Source organism: Moschus berezovskii, chromosome 12 (genome assembly GCF_049115385.1).
Source record: "Moschus berezovskii isolate FMDL1 chromosome 12, NW_MosBer_1.0, whole genome shotgun sequence".
In the NCBI taxonomy this organism is placed as follows: domain Eukaryota; kingdom Metazoa; phylum Chordata; class Mammalia; order Artiodactyla; family Moschidae; genus Moschus; species Moschus berezovskii.
Window position 1 is genome coordinate 88,057,166 of NC_142471.1, and position 22,014 is coordinate 88,079,179.

The following is a 22,014-nucleotide window of genomic DNA, read 5'->3' on the forward strand; positions in this document are numbered from 1 at the left end:
GAAATCGTACATGTGGGAGTTCACAGTGTTTAAGGTTGATTATAATAGCATATGAAGAAGTGAGTGATTCATTTCTCTCTCTTGGTAGGTTAGCGATGCAACTAAACTAAGGCCAAAGGCTGAGTTCTGTTTTGGTGAGTAGCTGTATTTTATATATTAGTGATTTTAAGTTAGATTAATATAATTACATCATATTGCAAGAGAAAACAGTCACAGAAGGCCCACGACTTAGTCCTGCGAGTTAGTGAATTATTCTAAGGCAGACTGCCTTGAAACTACCGTTTGGTGAAGAAGTAAAACTGCTCCCCCACCCCTGAAGCCTCTTCCTGTGTCCCATCCCAGTCACAACCTCCTCCCACTCTGCCTGTGTGTAATCATTAGGCATTTACAGTGATCACATCCAGCGAGATCAGTTTTATTATTATTTGATGTTCAGTGCTTAAATAATGGAAAGTATTTAGTTTGCAGCTTATGGGAAATGAAAAGTTCACAGCTTGGGAGCAAGGTAGTTGAGGGTATTTGATTAAGTGCATTTGATTAAGTACTCAGTAAACATTTAATGAAGGTCTAGTATCTATGCACTTTGCTTGGCACTGGGGCTGTGAGAGTAATAAGAAGCAATTGTTGCCCTTAAGACTCTCCCAGGCTGCAGTCTCACAGACAGGTACAGTTCAGTTCAGTTTAGTCACTCAGTCGTGTTTGACTCTTTGTGACCCCATGTACTGCAGCATACCAGGTCTCCCTGTCCATCACCAACTCCCGGAGTTCACTCAAACTCATGTCCATTGAGTCGGTGATGCCATCCAGCCATCTCATCCTCTGTTATCCCCTTCTCCTGCCACCTTCAGTCTTTCCCAGCATCAGGGTGTTTTCCGGTGAGTCAGTTCTTTGCATCGGGGGGCCAGAGTATTGGAGTTTCAGGTTCACTATCAGTCCTTTAAGATGTACTGGTTGGATCTCCTTGCAGTCCAGGGGACTCTCAAAAGTCTTCTCCAAGAGCACAGTTCTAAAGCATCAGTTCTTCGGCACTCAGCTTTCTTTATAGTCCAACACTCACATTCATACATGACTACTGGAAAAACCATAACTTTGACTAGATGGACCTTTGTTGGCGAAGTAATATCTCTGCTTCTTAATATGCTGTCTAGGTTGGTCATAACTTTTCTTCCAAGGAGCAAACATCTTTTCATTTCGTGGCTGCAGTCATCATCTGTAGTGATTTTGGAGCCCAAAATCAGGTACAGGGCCAGGAAATTATCATTGCATTTATCACAGGTGGTAGATAAACGGGTGGCAGTCTATTTAATAGTCTCAGAAGAGGAGCTTCAGATCCTTTTTTGGGGATCTTGGGAGTCAGGGGAGCCACACTGCATGAGGCTAACGTGGTCATCCTTTATCACTGGGGAGAAAAGGTGGGAGGACCCCTGGACAGAGGGGTGTAGGGGAGAAGAACGTGGTGTATGGGGGGATCTGAACTCTGAATGAAGCTAGAGAGAGTGGTGAGAGACTGAAAAGTGAAAAGGCAGGATTTAGGGTATAATATGTTGACAAGTGATTTTCTCTTGTTTTTTGGAAAATGAGAGGTGAGAGATGAGAGAACATCTGGAGAGAAGATAGAAGGTGAAGGAAGTTTTTTTGCGTTGATAGGAGAGTTTGACGCAGGGAGACGGGTTAAGTGGTTTTTAAGCTATGGTTCCTAACGTGAGCCTGAATTAGGATAGTGGAATTGGGGGAAGAGGAGCGGTGAAGACGTTAGAAGGGAAGGCACGAGCACTTGGTGACTGGACGTGTGGGAGCCGAAGGGAAGACAGAGGTGTTGCATAGGCTTGCTTCAAGGAAAGAAACGGAGGGTCTGGGAGAGCTGATTCGATAGGGTGGAATATTTAGTGTGGAGTTTGAATGGTGGAGAAACTCCCAAATGGAAATACTCTGGTGACAGTAATTAGGGACTGGATGGCGCTTGAAGATCACGAATGGAGACGTTATAGATGGCAGATTCTATCATAGAGGTATTACAGTTAAAGCTGGGAGGATCTATACGCCCTCAGTGTGTTCGTGGACTTTAGTGAGGAGAGGGACAAAAATGAGTAGGCGTTTACAGCTGACCTTAGAAGAGGCTGTTTTACATTAAAGTAGAAGATATTTGTTAAATATGCTTTTTTTTTTTTTTTTTTGCTTGGGAAGGGCATGTTTCTTCTGTAGGCAGTATGGTAGGGATAGCATTGTATGTGTCCAGTAAGAAAGTGTGGTACAAGCAGGATATAGTATGAGGATCCTCTGTAATGCTTTTATCACCACTAAGAAGCTATAAAAAGTCATGTATTTTTTACAAATTTATAATTTTTGGTTGCTAAATCGGAAGATGCCTCAGAATCTTGTTGAATGAAAGGCTCCTGAGGGCAAGTCACATGACAGAGAACATTGTATTTTAGAGTATATCATGCACACACTCTTGAAATTCGTTAATGTAAAAATCTCACACACACAGTTTGAAGGTCTAGCAGTATTCAGGGAAAGGTCTGACATTCAGTTATCACGGTGTTAAGAATAAGAGATTTTCGTTGAAATCAGAGATTAAGATTAGTTATCCATTGCTCTGCCAGTAGTTTATTGGTCTTCTGTTCGAGGGAATGTTGCTCAGTTGTGTCCAAGTCTTTGCAACCCCACAGACTGTAGCCCACCAGAGTCCTCTGTCCATGGGATTTTCCAGGCAAGAATACTGGAGTGGGTTGCCATTTCCTTCTCTAGGGGATCTTCCTAACCCTCCCCTGTCTCCTGGGTCTCCTGCATTGGCAGGCAGATTCTTTTAACACTGGGAGGCCCCTATTAGAGGGAGTAAGGATTCATAAAACGTTTATCTTCCCAAAGAGGCACTGACTTCTAAAATGGACCCATAACTTCCATAAAAATGGCAGCATAAAGACTTTCCTCCCTTTTTGTTCTTGTTCAGTTGCTAAGTCATGTCCAACTCTCTGCTAACCCATGGACTGCAGCATGCCAGGCTCCCCTGTCCTTCACTCTTTCCCAGAGTTTGCTCAGATTCATGTTCATTGAGTTGATGGTGCTGTCTAACCATCTCATTCTCTGCTGCTTCCTTTTCCTCCTGCGTTCAGTCATTCCCAGCGTAAGCGTCCTAACCAGTGAGTCAGCTCTTTGCATCAGGTGGCCAAAGTATTGGAGCTTCGGTATTCAGCCTCAGTCCTTCCAATGACTGTTCCTCCCCCTTTTCTTCGCAAATTGCCCCAAACAGTGAGAACAAGAAACATTCAAACCGTATTCCCTGAAATGAGCAGATTTCTGTAATTCACAGTGTATAAGGATGGGAAGTGGGTGGAGGAGGAGGAAATAACTTAGCAGAGTAGAAGAGGCCCCTGACAAGCTAGCCATTTCCATATCCTGCCCTCATGCCGGCTCTGGACAGACTAGGTGCTGGATCCTGTCTAGGGAAGCATCAGAGAGGAGGGACCCAGCACAGGGACTTGGTTTGCATGTCTCTCTAGAAACAACCTCTGGTCCCTACCTCCAGCTGGCTCAGGCAGGCGGCCACCCTTCCCCCATCCCAGCAAGGAATGGCATGTGTAGTATCTCCCGAAATAGAATCAGTCAGGCTATGTGCCTGGGGACAGTAGTCCCAGAGAAGAGGGGGGAATGAGGCATGAAACAGAAACGGGAGGGTTAAATAAAAGTCTGCACACCAAATGCAACTCTTTCCTATGTCCAGGCCCAGAGCATCAGGCAGCCAGGTGGAAGTGGGGCAAGAATCTGAACACCCCAGAGAAGATAGCCATAGGTACTGACAGCTGGCATTTCTACCAGAGGGGCTTGCTGTACAGTGATGCCCACCCATCAGAATCCCTACATAATATTCAAGAGAACTTCCAAGGAGTTTTTTGGTATCTTGTTTTTAAGTATGAATGGCCAGCCCAGAATTACATGACATTTGAGAAGAAAAAAGTGTCAAATAGGAAAAAGAACATGAGACTATGAAAAACTCGGAAGAGCAAGGCAAAGAAAGCTAGAAATGAAGCAGGTAGAATGAGAGAAATAAGAAAATTAAATTAGAGGCTCCCTTCAGAAAACTGAGGTGTGACTCATAGAGAAGGAGTGGACAGAGAAAGAAAAGAGGGACTAGAGAAGACAGAAGAAAACTGGCAAAGAGATATGATAAAAGGTCTTATAACTATTTGATCCGTAACTGTGTTTGAGCCACAGCAGTTGACCCTTTGTTGTGAGATGATTTTTATTTGGAATCAAGCTAATGTTTGTGCTTCAGGTTTTATCCACTTGGTACATTCACTCTGATAGTAAAGATTTGAAATGAAATAAGGGAAGTACTTAAGTGAAAAGCTAGTAAGCGCGCAAGCCTCTGCTCTACATTCATTATACACAATGAAACCTTTGCTTTAAAAGCGTGGAAACTTAACTTAATGACACAGTTTATCATTATTCTTATCAAAAGTTTTTTTCCTTCCTTTGCCTGTCCGCCGTTTCCCCATCACTGCTAACAAAATTTTTTGTAATTTGCTCTAACATTTTCCACAATGCTTCCTTACTTGGAAATCTCCAAATGATACTGACGATCATGAAGGTGATGAAGATGGTGACAAGGAGTTTCTGTTCTCTCCCAAGCCCTGTGGTAGCTTCTTTACACACATCACCTCCACCATCAAAGGAGTGATGGGTTACATTCAATTTCATAGATGAGGAAAACAAGAGTCAGAGATTAAATAGATTTTATAAGATGGGATTGCTAGTAAGTGCATGAGCTAGTTAGGTTTGGTTAGCTCCAGGCTCAGATTTTCCTATCAAATCACTATGCCTCTTCCTGCCATGAAAATAATTCTTAAAGCACATGATTTTTTATTTAGACTGCAAATTGTGCTAAGAGTCTTTTTAGAGGTATATTTACCTCTCTTCTTTCCCTTAAAAGATACCTTTCTATAAATGTTACTTATTCAAAAAATATATGTATGAAGCGAAGAATTGATGCTTTTGAACTGTGGTGCTGGAGAAGACTCTTGAGAGTCCCTTGGACTGCAAGGAGATCCAACCAGTCCATTTTAAAGGAGATCAATCCTGAGTGTTCATTGGAAGGACTGATGCTAAAGCTGAAACTGCAATACTTTGGCCACCTCATGCAATGAGTTGACTCACTGGAAGAGACTCTGATGCTGGGAAGTATTGGGGGCGAGAGGAGAAGGGGATGACAGAGAATGAGATGGCTGGATGGCATCACCGACTCGATGGACATGAGTTTGAGTGAACTCCGAGAGTTGGTGATGGACAGGGAGGCCTGGCGTGCTATGATTCATGGGGTCGCAAAGAGTCGGACACAACTGAGCGACTGAACTGAACTGAGCTGAAGCACTTCCTTTCTAGCAGGTATAGTATATTACCAAGTGCTTAGAATTTTAAACTCTTCAGATGTTCTAGGCAGATGCCCAGAATAACTTTGAGGGGGAAAAAGCCATTATGAGGGGAGCGCAGCTTCAGCCTAAGTTGGAAAAGCTTATAAAGGATGCTTTACTGAGTGTTGGAAATTAAAAACAAAAACTATATACTCACATATATAATAGCCTAGTGAGATACTCACTTATCTTAATTTATATTTATGACATTTATAATTTCTCCAGTCACTGCTGCTGCTGCTAAGTTGCTTCAGTCGTGTCCGACTCTGTGTGACCCCATAGACGGCAGCCCACCAGGCTTCTCTGCCCATGGGATTTTCCAGGCAAGAGTACTAGAGTGGGGTGCCATCACTTTCTCCATCTCCAGTCACTAGTAGGATATAAAAAAACAGATTTATAGTGTGTTAAATTTCTTTGGGTCCAGACTAATTGTTTTATAGCCCTTCACAAGATAAGACTCATATCAATTCAAAGAAGCTCTGGTTTAGTATCTTGTTCTCAGTCTTAGTTTCATAATTTAGTATATTTGAGAAGTAAGTGTTTCCCCCCTTGCCTTAGTCACATTCAGCTGAGTGTTAGTATCCTATTTAAATTTTGCTGGAGACTTATAGAAGTCATTAAAAAAAGTATGTTAAAAACAAAAAATTATAGCACCGTAGCTGTTCAGATGCCTTAGCTCTTAGAATAATTTTTTAAAAAATCATGCAATATATAATTAATAAGCTTTAATTTGAACATTGACTATAATAGTTTGTTGACAGTTATATGCAGGAATGCTTTGCTTTATAGAAGTAGTAGTCACTAAATGGGTATATGTAAATTAAACTGCATAAAAAGTTCTAAATGTGTTAAGATTATAAACATAAAATGCGTTAGTGCAGAAAAATAAAGGTTTATTTTTATAATCTTGAGTTGGGGAGATTTTCTAAGTATCACGTGAAAGCTAGAGTCTTTAAAGAAAAGAAAAAGATTGATAGGCGATTTCTGATTCATCAAAATACCATGAACTAAGTGAGAAGACTAATGGTAGACAGGGAAAATACTTGAAATAAAACTGAAAGAGTTAACATAAAAGCTCTTCAGTTCAATTCAGTTGCTCAGTCATGTCAGAGTCTTTGCAACCCCATGGACTTCCCTGTTCATCACCAACTCGCAGAGCTTCCTTGTTCATCACCAACTCGCAGAGCTTACTCAAACTCATGTCCATTGAGTCGCTGATGCCATCCAACCATCCTGTGTCATTCCCTTCTTCTCCCATCTTCAATCTTTCCCAGCATCAGGGTCTTTTCCAGTGAGTCAGTTCTTCACATCAGGTGACCAAAGTATTGGACCTTCAGCTTCAGCATCAGTCCTTTCAGTGAATATTCAGGACTGATTTCCTTGAGGATGGACTGTTGGATCTCCTTGCAGTCCAAGGGACTTTCAAGAGTCTTCTCCAACACCACAGTTCAAAGGCATCAATTCTTCGGCGCTCAGCTTTCTTTATAGTCCAACTCTCACATCCATACATGACTACTGGAAAAAACATAGCTTTGACTACTTGGACCTTTGTTGGCTCTGCTTTTTAATAGGGTGTTTAGGTTGGTCATAGTTTTTCTTCCAAGGACAAAAGTTCTTATAAATAAAAGCTTTTATAAATCAAGAAAAAATAAATGAACGACTCAGGAGAAATATGGGTAAAGAAAAAAACAGAGCTTACAAAACAAGTGTAGACAACCAGTAAACATATAAAACTAATTTGTCTCAGTAATCAAAGATTCAGATTTAGACAGGCTATAATTTTTTACCAATTAGGTGGACAAGGAGTCAGGAAAACACACCACACTTGGCGTTTCAAACTCAGGGGATTTGTTACAGGGAATTGGTTGACCAGATATTGAGAGGCTGAAGGCATACGAAGGGAATGTTGAAGTAACCCAGTGATTAAAAACTGTATGAAGCAGCTTCCATCACCAGGGCTGGAGAGAGGAAAGGGAAGAGGTAATATTACCTAGGACTTCCTGAGGGGACTTCAAGGCTGGTGTAGGGAGCAGCAGAAGAGCTTGGAGCTGTGGCTGGTTGTGTGTTGCTGCTACTGGAGGGGCATCAGCAAGAGTAGTCCCCTCCCCCACTTTCTGCCCACCCCTCCTCTCCCGCCAGTACCACCCATCAGCAGGACATGCCCAGGCTGGCAAGGAAGTCTGGGAATTAATGTCACAGCGTCTCGGGGCTGAAAACAAAAGAGCTGCTGGTGAGGAATATTAGATAATTTAAGCCTTTGCATACACTATTGGTCGGATTCAACCTTTGGGGAAGACAGTTTACTAATATCTATAAAAATGTTAAATGTGAATTTTCTTCTTATTGAAGCCTATGGTAAGAAATCTATAGAAATGCTAGCCAAAGTGTGGAGAAGTATACATACATGATGTTTGATTGGGATATTTTACATATTTTCAAAAATCAGAAATAGCCTAAATGTCCATCATTAGAGGATTGGCTAACTATATTGTGGCATTTTTACATATATTGAGAAATGTGACCATTACAAATTAGAGTCTTATTGATAATACTCCATGTTATTGAGTGATAAAAGCAGTATCATATATGGTCTAACATTCTGTCCAATTCAAGAGTCACAGTACTGAAGCTGGCAAGGTTTTTCAGCTGCTGCAGACATAGTTTAGGAAATAAGTATATAGTTTCACCTGTTGTAGTTTGTTTTTTCTCTCAACAGTTATGAATGCAGGGATGAGGAAATATTTCCTACAAGCCAATGATCAGCAGGACCTAGTAGAATGGGTGAATGTGTTGAACAAAGCTATTAAAATTACAGTAAGTATATGTATTTTTTGTGTGAAAAAAATTTATTATCTAAACGTGATCTTTACAAATTGTACAGTGTATCTACTGAGTGTCCTTAGCTTACCAGCAGTTTATCTCAGAGTTCCTCAAAGTTTGTTTAAAAGACAGGTTATAATATGAATGCTTTTTCTTGTTTAAATACGTGGTAACTATTGGCCCTTAAAAATCAGCCCACTGATGCCTTTTTAACCCATTGTGTCCCTAATAAAGGTCTGTATATCTGTAGATTTTAACTGCTGTTCACACTAGTGTTTCCAAGGGAAGATGCAGGTAGAGTTCTACCTTATGGATATGTTTCCCCCCGCCCCCCACAGGGAAGATTAAAAAACTTCTTGCCACCTACCCAGAAATAGAAATGGCATTCTGTCTGCCTTTTAAGCCGTGACTGGGACTGGTTGTGGGTAGGTAGGAGCTGAAGATAAGCGCAGGACAAGACAGTGAAGGGCTTGGAAATGACTTCAGGGGCGGGGCTGATCTGCCCACGTGCTCCCTGGGGGTCTGTCTCAGGCTTAAACCCTTTGTCGCACTGCTTTCTTCTCTCCAGCTCCCGGGCTCCTTCTGTGTGCTGCAGTCTCCTGCTTCCAGCGCTGGCTTCTCTTCTCGGTTTTCTGATAACATTAATATGCGTTGTTTGTTTGTAGTGTGCCGGGCTTTGCACTGAAGGTTTTACCTAAAGTACCTGGAAAAGTGAGGCTTAGAAGGATCGAGTGACAGTTATAGGTTCTATAGCTGTTAAGTTGTGGAGCTGTGAGCCACAGCATCTGTTTGACTCTGGAGCCTAACCCTGAAGCTCAGTACCTCACTGCCTCCTGGAAGAATGAGCCTCCATCCTTCCCTGACCCTCAAGCCGAACACAGATTTCTGGGAGAGTTTAGCCCTGCTGCTGCTGAGCAGGTGACGGGAACTGTTCCCTGACGAAGCCTCTCCTTCCCTTTCCCCTCTGACATGCTGGTGGAGAAGCACACACAGCAGGCCCGTACGGGAAGGATGGGGAAGGCGGCTCTGGGTGAGGTTGTGTAAATGGAGGGGTATTTTTACTAAAATGAAGTTACTTACTGACCCAATATGAATAACTCTTTAAAAACATATGCCCTGACAGTCAGCATATGTTTGTTTCCATTTAAATGACTAATTCCATGTTTATGTCGTAACACAATAAAGAGTTAATATAACTAAAGCTGTTCTCAGAGTTAGGTCGATTTTTTTGGGTCTTGCACCAGAACAGCTTGTTACCACATGACAGAAAACACCCACGCACTGCATCTGATCTGTACATGAAGCAGAAGTTATTTTAGGTTTGTGCAGTTTCAGGAAAGCAATTTTTTTTTAAACTGATTCAGAAGTGCATTTTCTTAAAAGGTTTTAACTGATTGTTTTTGACTCTTTGCAAATATTCCCTATTTGGGAAATTTTTTATGAAGACAATATGTAGTAATTTCACTGAAGTAATTTTTTTTTTTTTGCAATTTGCAATGAGGAGCAGCATTGGTTTCTTAGTGCTTTAAGAGAAAAAGTAGTGAATTGAATGGTCTCAGACTTTTTATCATTTGGGAGGTCTTTTGAGTTGTATCTAATTTATTAATGGTATGAAACTGTCTTAAATGCAAGAGAAACTCATTAGGAATTGGGTAATTTGTCAACGTATGTGGACTCTTAAATAGCTTTTGTGGTCTTGCAGCTGTTGTTGAAACTTTTACACTTTCAAGATGATTCTGTTGTATATGTGTTTTTATAATTCAATTAAAAAATATAAATTTAAGATATAGAAATCCGTGCTTGTCAACGAAGTGGTTATAATTATGTTAAATTGAGTATAGAATCGGTATCACTTAGTAAAAATTGGCTTTATATAGGTACACATTAACTCATAGGATAGCAACGAAAGAATTTCCCATGCTTTAATAAGAAACATTTTATTTCACTGTTCTTTAAAAAAAAAATCTTACCAGTGTTAATTCCATATGTATTTAAGTTCAGAATCTTTAACCTGGTGTACTTCCCTATGGAAGTTGCTGGTAATTTACATGTAGATTTCCTTGTAAATTTCAAGTTTCCATTTTAATATGTGTGTACTTTACCTTTCTATGGAATCACTCCAAGTGACATTTGGTAAACTGTATAATTTAGTAGTCTGCTGAGCACAATGTAATATATAAACTTGAAAGTTTTGGAAATTCAGAATTAGGTTTTGGAGGTACATGGTTTCAGAATAGAGGTGATTAGAGGACAGTGGGTGAGGAATGGTGATTATTTATCTAGTACTGATTTCAGTACCCTGCCGTCTTAATGGACCGTCCTCTAGCACAGTAGTTCGTGGCTTTCCTCACTTTCATGGATTCTGTGTGACTCTGTGTTGGTGGCTGTCGTTAAAGCAACAAAGAGAGAAAGAGCAATAGTAGAGAAACCAAAAAGCAAGAGAGTTCCAGAAAAACATCTGCTTTATTGACTATGCCGAAGCCTTTGACTGTGTGGATCACAACAAACTGGAAAGTTCTTAAAGAGATGGGAATACCAGACCACCTGACCTACCTCCTCAGAAATCTGTATGCAGGTCAGGAAGCAACAGTTAGAACTGGACATGGAACAACATACTGGTTCCAAATCGGGACAGGAGTCCGTCAAGGCTGTATGTTGTCACCCTGCTTATTTAACTTATATGGAAAGTACATCATGAGGAACGCTGGGCTGGATGAAGCACAAGCTGGAATCAAGATTGCTGGGAGAAATATCAGTAACCTCAGATATGCAGATGACACCACCCTCATGGCAGAAAGTGAAGAAGAATTAAAGAGCCTCTTGATGAAAGTGAAAGAGGAGAGTGAAAAAGTTGGCTTAAAACTCAACATTCAGAAATCTAAGATCATGGCATCTGGTCCCGTCACTTCATGGGAAATAGATGGGGAAACAGTGGAAGCAGTGTCAGACTATTTTTTTGGGCTCCAAAATCACTGCAGATGGTGACTGCAGCCATGAAATTAAAAGACTCTTGCTCCTTGGAGGAAAAGTTATGACCAACCTAGACAGCATATTAAAAAGCAGAGACATTACTTTGCCAACAGAGGTCCATCTAGTCAGGGCTATGGTTTTTCCAGTGTCATGTATGGATGTGAGAGTTGGACTATAAAGAAAGCTGAGTGCCGAAGAAATGATGCTTTTGAACTGTGGTGTTGGAGAAGACTCTTGAGAGTCCTTTGGACTGCAGGGGATCCAACCAGTCCATCCTACAGGAAGTCAGTCCTGAATATTCATAGGAAGGACTGATGTTGAAGCTGAAACTCCAATACTTTGGCCACCTGATGCAAAGAAAGAAAAAAAACCCTGATGCTGGGAAAGATTGAAGGCAGGAGGAGATGGGGATGACAAGAGGGTGAGATGGATGGATGGCATCACACAATGGACATGAGTTTGAGTAAACTCTGGTAGTTGGTGATGGACAGGGAGGCCTGGTGCGCTGCAGTCTATGGGGTCGCAAAGAGTTGGACACAACTGAGCGACTGAACTAAACTGAACTGAGAGGAACCAACCTTGGAGGAAGTATTGATGACTGGAATTTGGAAAGTCAACTTTCAAAGTACACTTTCAACTATTTATATTGATAACTATAAATATGGTGGGGTTTGGTCCCCTGTTGATTATTAAGGAATATCCAATATGCATATGGCATATTCCTAAATAGAAACCTACTGTTTTTTAAAATAGTGTCTATTCCTATTGTAGGTTTTGATTTAAAAAAATCAATGTTTGATTTTAACCTAAAAATAAGTGTTTAGAAATCATGGCCAAACTTCCACACTTTTTTTTTTTTTTTCATTTTAATTGGCAACTGGGAGTAGATAGAATAAGCTGAATATAGGACTTTTGTCCTACCAAGAATGTGTATATATATAATACAAAGCATAAGGCTTTATACTTGTGTTTTTCAGCCTGTAGGTAGAGCCCTCAGAAAGCTCCTAACATCCAGAAGTTTGTTCTTGAATGTTTTAGGTTTCAGTCTTAAGGCTTGCCATTTTGTTCGTCTCTTCTCTAGTCATTTTTACTTTTTCTTTTTCTGCTGTTAGAATTTCCTATCATTAGGATCGTGTGCAGATGCTTGCCAGAAATAACATGGAAATCTCTCACAGAAAAACCATCAGAACAATCAAGGATGGGAAGCAGGGAAGAGGGGATAAGCAGTGGGCAGTGAAACCAAGCATGTTCAGTGTCTGACATTTCCCATCTTTCTAGTGAGGTCACTCTTCTGATTCTCATTACAAGTTGCCTGACTGTTTTTTTTGGTTCTGAAAATGTGTTTATTTTAATGACTGCATTGAGAGCTAACTTTTCATTCAGAATTTTTAAGGGAGTTACTATATTCATGAGTATTTTGCTTATATTTTTCTTGCTCTTAGAAATGTTTCCAATTTAGATAATTTTGATTGTAAAATGCAATTCTAAGTCAATTGTTGAGCTATAACATTGGAATTATGCTGTACTTAGTGTTCTAAGGATAAATGAGAAGCAGTGGGTTTAACAGTGTAGGCAAGGGTTTTTTAATATACTATCATTCCTAGAAGAAAAATGGAAAAAAATTGTAAATTTTAGTATACTTTTAGGGAGATATTAAAGGTATTTTCTTAGGAAATTCTCACATATGACTAAGCCCTCAACTTCTTGAAAGAGGGAGTAGCCACTTTTCGTAAGGGTCACCTTGCAGCAGCATATTACAGCTAATACAAATATTGGAGAGCTAATTCCCTCTCTGGTTTCAAATTCTTTTAGTGCATTTTTCTGTTCTTATAGCTAACATGGCCACATTTTCTCTGTCAGAATAATTGAAGTAAGTGATGCTCTTCACTGGAAAACACTGGGACTTCCTTAGCAGATTGTTTCTGGGTATAGTGAACTTTATATAGCCCCTTCACCCTTAAGTATTTTTGCCAATGTTGGCAAGTAAAATTCTGTCTGTAGTCATGTTGTCTTTAAAAAGCTCTCCAAAACGTGCAGTCTCTTAGATAAAATCTCTTAGAAGAATTCAAGAAACGTTCCCCTCCAGAATTCATTTCTCTTCCCTGTCCTTCTTATTTCCTTCATTCTTTTGTTTCTGCCCACGACTGGTATTATAGTTTAATTATGGATGAGAGGGTGGAGGGTTGGCGTAAGGCCTGGGGAGAAAGCCATTAGGGGAACATCTAAAGAGACGGGATCCCCTGTCCTTGGGATGTTGCACAGTCTTGGGCAGGAATGGAGGAACGGGAAAGGTAACAGCACAGAGCTGTAATACATTCTCAAGTGCTCTGATAAAATGGGGATGTCGTTATAGTTAAATGTGAAAAGAGTTATATGTGAAAGAGAGTTATACAAACTTAGCTAGAACGTGGACCAGCCAGGATCTAGACTTACATTCCCGGATGCCTCTTGAGCCTGTTTTCTTACTGCTGTGGTGATGTTCCTCCTATGCATAGGATTGACAGGAGGATTAAAAGGGAAAATATATGAAATAGTACCTGCCCAAGTAAGCACACGGTAAATGACGGCTGTGTCATAAATACTGTAAAAGAAAAATCAGTGTGAAAAGTTAAAAGGTTTTATATATATATATATATATATATACACACACATACACACACACACACACTAAAAATTATTTTTATTTATACCAGTTATGTATAGACTTATGATTGGTTGGAAATTCTGTGATAAAAGAGGATCTCAGATAATGATGGTTGCAAAATGATTCATCAAGTTACTGTTTTAGGTCCCAAAGCCATTAGACTCACAGCCTCATCCTGATAACCCAAGTCGCCAAGGCGAATGTGGAAAGAAGCAGGTCTCTTACAGAACTGACATTGTTGGTGGTGTGCCCATCATTACCCCAACTCAGGTAAGAAATAAATTCTTCTATTGTGTGATGGTTTAGCTACTGCATATTGATTTTTGTATTGTTATCAAAAGTCAAATGGTACATCTTTATTAAATAAATGCAGTAATTAAAGCATAAAACTTTTATACTTATTTGAAAAGTATGTTTTTATTGTAAAAAATCTGCAAAGCATAGGTAAACAACATTTAGCACTTTACATGTTTTCTTCTTAGCCTTTCTTCTAGGCCCTTTTGCCCCCTAGAAATGGAAATACTTTGTAAACTGCTTTTTTTCCCTTAGGTCTGAAATATTTTCTAAGTCACCAAAAATTATTTCACATCGTTTATCATGACTATGTAGTAGCTTTATTCCTAATCACCCAAACATGGTAGTAACCCAAGTGCCCTTTAATGGGTGATTTAGCCAATGGATGTCCAAACCATGACGTCACTGCTCTCCGTGAGAAGGGTCGAACAATTGGTACAAGGACCAACCTGAATGAATTCCCAGGAGAATAATACAGGGTGGTAAATGTCAATCTCAAAAGCCCACCTACTGTATGATTCCATTTGTATTAAATTCTGTAAATGTCAGAACAATAAGGATGGAAAACAAATTAGTGGGGGCCAAGCAGTTGGGGATGGAGGCTCTAAAGGGGCAGCCTGAGGGAGCCTTATGGTGGTGGACACTTCTGTGCTGTGGTGGTGGCGGGTACTAAAACTGCATAGAATGATGCACGCACAGAGACAGGTGAATGTGTGTGAAACTGGGGAAAAGTGGACAAGCTCTGTGACATGTTTCAGTGTCTGTTTGGATAATGTGCCATAGAGTAGTTTTCTCTGTTTGGAGAAACTGGTTGAAGGGCACATAAGACCTCCTGTACATTGTGTTTTTACAACTTCCTGTGAATATTTATAATTATTTCAAATTAGAGAGTTAAACCCCAGCATCCCCTACCAAAAAAAAATTAAAAGTGCTGGTGGCAAGACTTTTGCAGAAAAAGAGAGATAGAAATCTGGGTTTTAATCAATGTTGTTAAAAGTTACGATTAAGTATCTCAAATTAATTAGAAGATACTTGAAGATCTGTTTTCCTGACTAATAGATTTTAAGATTGCTGGGATAACAGCATGAACTGCAAGTATGCTTTTAAGCTAAACGAGCAAGAAAAGACTTCATTTTGCTTCATTCTAGAAAGAAGAAGTAAATGAATGTGGTGAAACTATTGACAGAAGTAATTTGAAGCGGTCACAAAGCCATCTTCCTTACTTCACTCCTAAACCGCCTTCAGATAGTGCAGTTATCAAAGCTGGATATTGTGTAAAACAAGGAGCGGTGGTGAGTAGTTTAACACAGTATGTGAAATAGTGGAAAATGAGTATGTGTTAGCAAACTCTCAACATAAACATGGTTTGCTTTGTTTTCTGAAAGACCAGCTTGCTGGCCAGGAGTCAGGAGAGGGCATAGGGGTTATTCTTGTTCAAAACTCAGTGCTGTTATTTTCTTGGTCTGTAGGTGGCTAGGTAAGTTAATGCCCATTAAAACTAACCTGCAATTTTAAGTGAGCTTTCCTAACAATTTAAATTTATTCCAGGACGTGTTTCTGTTGATTTTTTACCCCCTTGGGAGTGGGTCAGGGAAAGGGAACTCTAGTAGGGAGATGGCAGAAAAGGAGGGCAAGGAGGCTGGGGGGTGGATCACTTGCTTGGTGCAGGGTTGGACTGACCCAAGTTGAAAATGCTGAGACCTTGGGTTACTGACTTAACCTCTCAGGCTCTCAGTTTTTGTTTTGTTTTTTTTTTTTGTGTGTGTGTGTATGTAGAAAATCATATTATAAAGCCTGCCATCCAGAAGGTTTTTTAAAGATGTAGATGAGAGAGCTCACAGCATAGCACCTGGTCATTAGTAAGAGCTGCTACTGGTTGGCCCAGATAACAGACTGGTGATAGGAAACTGTGGAAAGAGCAAGTACATTCAGCAATATTGCTACAGTTCCAAAGTACCCTTCTAAAATATGAACTAAATCTATAGATTTTCATGAGAAAATAAACTTCAAAGTTTAGAAATAAAGTTAAAATAATTTTTTTACTTAAATGTCTACTGGCAGTTCTGCTTGATCTTATATAATAACTTCTGGCAACTCTGATGAGCTCAGGCCAACGAAGGCAAGTTCTTTCACTCCTAGTTGTTTGACCCTCTTTAGGCTACAGGAAATGAAGGTGAAAGCTGAAGGCTTTTCATTCTTGCATGTCTGTAGATCAGATCAGAATTCTCATCAGACTGTGTGTTAATTAGGGCTCTTAAGGAGACATTCCTTTCTGTTGTACTCTTAAATCCAAAATACTGACCCTTAGAAAATCTGAGGTGCTTTCACAAAAATTATATTTCATTGACAAAAAATATTTATACAGAGTAGGTTCACTTTATTAAACATGTTACTTTACTAGTTAGTATTATAAAGTACCTGTTGAGGATTCATGTATTTTATAGATGAAGAAGCTTGAGGTAGTTTAATAACATTTCCTGCGCTTGCTGTTGAACTCTTGACAGCCTTTACTTTGTGGGGGATGGAGGGGGGGGTAGGGAAGTGCTTTGTTTGTTTGTTTCTTTTTTTTAACTTTCAGAGCATCAAAAATGTAAGACCTTATTATAAAATCATATAATAAGAGCTAAAAGCCAAGCACCAAAGTTGAATTAGAAGTTCAAGGCCTGAATAGCAAAAGAGATGAAATTTCCTGTATCTCCTCTTCTAAGGGAGGGTGGTGAGGTTTTCCGGTGCTTGACATTTCTGATTGTGGGTTCATATCAGAAGAAATAAGTGGTTATTAACATTAGACATCTTAGAAACAGAAGTCTCATGTCTGTGTTCATCTCTGGTAGATGAAAAACTGGAAGAGAAGATATTTTCAGTTGGATGAAAACACAATAGGCTACTTCAAATCTGAACTGGTATGTTGCTTTGTCATAAATGTTGCTTTAAAAAGGTTTTAGAAGTGTTACATTGTGGTAATTATATAATTTATTGTCCTATTTTCTGTTTTTAAAATAATTAAATTCTGGTTTTTGGAGATCTATACAGTTCAGTGTATTTTGTTGTGATGCTTTTGGTTAATGGTATTTTTATTCAGTACATCTTAGGTAAAAAGAGTGTACCTTCAAAGGCATTCTACTCTGAAAGAATTAAAAACATTCGAGCCCCTCAGTCTACACATTTCCTCTAAGGGGCGGTGGAGGAGATGGGAGAAAGTCCACATTTGACCCTCTGTATTTCTGCCTTCTCTTCCCTGCCTTCCCCTGATACTTTCTCTTCCTATTTCAGATTGACTCTTATGTTTCTTCACATAACATGTTTTCGTCCCATCTGAAGGTAGAATCAAAAATTGCAGTTCCCTCTTTCACTTGTTTGAGTAGCATCCTTATTTAAAATACTCTTGTCATGTGACCTGTGTTCTGCAGTAGATTGTTGGATGAATTGAATGCAGTTCTACATCTTCTCTGGTGGACATTTGACAGAGGAACCATATACCTTAATGAAGGCACAGAGCAGCTCTGTCCAGGTGGACTTTGCACTAATAGAAATGTTCTGTTATCTTCCTTGGCCAGATCTAGTGGTACCTGTGGCTGTAAAATACAGCTGGGAATATGGCCACTGTGACTGAGGATCCTGACTGTATTTAATTCTAAAGTTAAAACTGGTCATATTTAATATTATTTTAATTCAAATAGTTAGGCAGAGCTAGTGACTCCTCTTGGACAACAGAGCACTGGAGAATAGGAAGGGCAGGTTTTAAGATTCATCTCAGATGTCTGTTCTTCCGAAAAACTTGTATGCCTTTCCTTTACACGAGTGGTACCTGATGCCCACCTTGGTCATAACACTTGCCACTGTGGTTTGTTACTGTGTACATATCTGTCTTTACCAATTAACTGCACGAGCTTCTTGAGAGCAAAGATTCTCTTTTGGACCCTTTTATCACCACAGTGCCTGGTACTTAGAAAATAATCAACAAGTATTTTTGAATGAATTGAAAAATGGCATAGCATAACAGGAATAGCTATTTTAGCTTGAGACCCTTTCTTAGACTTCAAAATCTAAGAGCCTTAGCTGGAAGCAGTAGCTACTTGGTTCAAAAAGTACCAGCCTTGGTGTCTCAGAAACTACACTTGTGCTTGGTTTAATTATTTTCTTAGTGCTGCATAAAGTAATGGTATGTCTTAAAATCAGTGGTCTGTCATTTTCAGTGAAATACAGTATATAGTATTTCATGAAATGTTTACTGTGAATACTATGCCAGCTAGGAACTAATTATGTCATACCCAATCTTGTATCTGGTTTTGTAGCCTTAGTTGAGGTAATTAGTATGTCTAATCCTGTTTGCTCAGGTGAATAATAGTGCATGTATTCTAGGATTGTGGAAAGTGACACATTTAAAACATAGCACATGTCCTGCCACTTAGTACATGTTTAATACACTGTGTTTGTTAAAATGACAAATTTAATTCAGAGAACCTGGCTATTTACTACTCTGGTCCCTTCTATATTAAAAAAAAAGAGAGGAAGTACTCTCAGGAAGTACTCACTGGGATCATGGCGGTTCATCAAGGAAAAGATGGATGGTTATTGGCTTTTAATAAGCTTACACTATTGTTTAGGACATCAGTAAATGCTCAAATTACCGCACAATTGCACTCATCTCACATGCTAGTAAAGTCATGCTCAAAATTCTCCAAGCCAGGCTTCAGCAATATGTGAACCATGAACTTCCAGATGTTCAAGCAGGTTTTAGAAAAGGCAGAGGCATCAGAGATCAAATTGCCAACATCCGCTGGATCACGGAGAAAGCAAGAGAGTTCCAGAAAAACATCTATTTCTGCTTCATTGACTATGCCAAAGCCTTTGACTATGTGGATCACAATAAACTGTGGAAAATCCTGAAAGAGATGGGAATACCAGACCACCTGACCTGCCTCTTGAGAAACCTGTATGCAGGTCAGGAAGCAACAGTTAGAACTGGACATGGAACAACAGACTTGTTCCAAATAGGAAAAGGAGTACGTCAAGGTTGTATATTGTCACCCTGCTTATTTAACTTATATTTCATACATCATGAGGAACGCTGGGCTGGAAGAAGCACAAGCTGGAATCAAGATTGCTGGGAGAAATATCAGTAACCTCAGATATGCAGATGACACCACCCTTATGGATGAAAGTGAAGAGAAACTAAAAAGCCTCTTGATGAAAGTGAAAGAGGAGAGTGAAAAGGTTGGCTTGAAACTCAACATTCAGAAAACAAAGATCATGGCATGTGGTCCCATCCCTTCATGGGAAATAGATGGGGAAACAGTAGAAACAGTGTCAGACTTTAATTTTGGGGGCTCCAAAATCACTGCGGATGCTGATTGCAGCCATGAAATTAAAAGACGCTTACTCCTTGGAAGGAAAGTTATGACCAACCTAGATAGCATATTAAAAAGCAGAGACATTACTTTGCCAACCAAGGTCCGTCTAGTCAAGGCTATGGTTTTTCCCGTGGTCATGTATGGATGTGAGAGTTGGACTGTGAAAAAAGCTGATCGCCGAAGAATTGATGCTTTTGAAGTGTGGTGCTGGAGAAGACTCTTGAGAGTCCCTTGGACTGCAAGGAGATCCAACCAGTCCATTCTAGAGGAGATCGATCCTGGGTGTTCATTGGAAGGACTGATGCTAAAGCTGAAACTCCAATACTTTGGCCACCTCATGCGACGAGTTGACTCACTGGAAAAGAGTCTGATGCTAGGAGGGATTGGGGGTGGGAGGAGACGGGGACGACAGAGAATGAGATGGCTGGATGGCATCACCGACTAGATGGACATGAGTTTGGTGAACTCCGGGAGTTGGTGATGGACAGGGAGGCCTGGCGTGCTGTGATTCATGGGGTCACGGAGAGTCGGACACGACTGAGCGACTGAGCTGAACTGAATGCTAGATGGTTCAAGAAGGTAGATTTATGTCTTAGATGTGCGTCAGGAAGGAAGCATGATTTTCACAGTAGATCTCCATATAAGACAACTAATGATTGGAAGGATTTTAAAAATGTATGTCTGTTTATTTGCTTTTTTTCTGATAGGAAAAGGAACCTCTTCGTGTAATACCACTTAAGGAGGTTCATAAAGTCCAGGAATGTAAGCAAAGGTAAGCACCACCTCAGACTTGGTGCCTCACACAACTATTAGCACACAGTATATAGTTCCTCAGTTTAATTGATGCACTTTCAGATGATATTTTTCTATATTACTGCCAGTGAGTTTTGTTAAAACTTTCAAAGCCTTCAGATTAAATACTGAGATTTTTTTGTTGTTTGTTTGAAAACTACAAATTAGGGAACAGTTCTTAAGCTTATTAATGGAAAGGACAGAATTTAATATGAACAACTTCTGTCATACTTGACAGATTGATGTATTATTAATTTTAGTATTTCAAGGTTGCTGCAAAATAGAGCTTTACTAAGAAAATATGTTAACTGTGCTACTGTTTCTTTGAGCAAACTCTTCCTTCACAGTTGAAAACTTTGGATTTTAAAGTTGTTTTTGCACCTTTCTAAAAATACATATAACTGTATAAAATATGTAGAATTCAATGCAAGAATAAATTGAAAAGTGATAATTTGGTATTCAATTAAATTAATATTTTACCTTTAATATTTATTGACACGTATTTGGTACTGGCTAAATAAGTGAAAAGAAAACTATCAAACATTTGCTACTTGAGTACAATTGGAAAATTTGTTTTGTTAACAGTGACATAATGATGAGAGACAACCTCTTTGAAATTGTAACATCGTCTCGAACTTTCTATGTGCAGGTAAGAGACTTCTTTTGAGATTATAGATCCTCCTAACAAGGAATTAATAATTTTAGAGGTGAAATAAACATAAATAAACATGTTGCTCATAGAAGTAAGGAAAAATATGACAAATGTAATTGCCAACTTAAAAATGATGCTGTATCTAAGATTATTGGTAGATCATATGTTCAGCAAAGAGATATTCTTCGCTGTAAGTTAACTGAAGAGAATTAAGTTTTATATGGAGGAAGGGAAATGTGCTATTTAGATGCTAAGTCTGTATTTTTAATTTGGATTATTTTTGCACGTATTTTGGAATTTCAATTATATCACTTTTTGGTAATTTTCTAAAAAGTGGGACTCAAATATCCTTAATAAAAGTAAATAGTAGATCTTATTTCACTAATGGTGGATAGGTATCCTATGTTTAAGTTTAAAATATGCTTTTTATTTAACACATTAATTTATTTAAAAGTTTTTTTATAAGAACATTTAGTTTTGTTTTTAAAAGTTATTACATATGCTTTTTGCAGAAAGTATAGAAAAATACAGAAATATGAAGAGAAAGGTGCTTTGTAAAACATAAAATTCTACATTCAGGCAGCTGTTCTTTTGTTTGTTTGTTTTTATTAGGATATATCTTTTTATACCAAGTGGGATCATATGAAATATAGTGTTATATCCTATTTATTTACTATAGTATGGTCACTTTTTTCCACGTCATTAAGAATTCTCTGAAAGCCTTTTAGAACTTTGCTCTCTTATATGAGTGTTTTACAATTAAACTATTTCTGTACTGTTATTGATCATTCATTAACATAGTTTTTGTACATTTACTGTGGTATAACGTGTTAGTGAACATTTTGTGAATAAATTTGTCTGGATTTCTTACTTCCTTCCGATCAGTTTCTAGATCAGGAATAACTATTAGAGCACGAGCTTTTTTAAACCTATCTTTTACCGAATTGATTTCTAGACTGGTGCTCCTGTTTGTAGTGAACGAAAGTATACTCTACCTCTGCCTGCTTTGAGTTTTTCCCTTTTAAAAACTCTTTGTTATTATCATTTGTTCAAAAATATTACTTGTGTCTTTAAAATTTT

At 39.0% G+C, this 22,014-nt stretch overlaps 1 protein-coding gene across 10 annotated transcripts in view; it reads left to right on the forward strand.

Annotated features, from left to right (window-relative positions):
- The window catches only part of PLEKHA1 (pleckstrin homology domain containing A1), a 53,943-nt gene that overhangs the window by 26,154 nt on the left and 5,775 nt on the right, over positions 1-22,014 (forward strand). For 9 of the 10 annotated variants that reach the window (XM_055424482.2, XM_055424486.2, XM_055424478.2 and 6 more), the window contains 7 exons: positions 89-134; positions 8,125-8,222; positions 13,987-14,112; positions 15,285-15,428; positions 16,971-17,039; positions 20,198-20,262; positions 20,868-20,931. In XM_055424482.2, coding sequence (XP_055280457.2) covers positions 89-134; positions 8,125-8,222; positions 13,987-14,112; positions 15,285-15,428; positions 16,971-17,039; positions 20,198-20,262; positions 20,868-20,931 — 612 coding nt within the window. The remainder of the gene's footprint in view (positions 1-88; positions 135-8,124; positions 8,223-13,986; positions 14,113-15,284; positions 15,429-16,970; positions 17,040-20,197; positions 20,263-20,867; positions 20,932-22,014) is intronic. The other variant, XM_088842400.1, reaches the window with a different exon arrangement.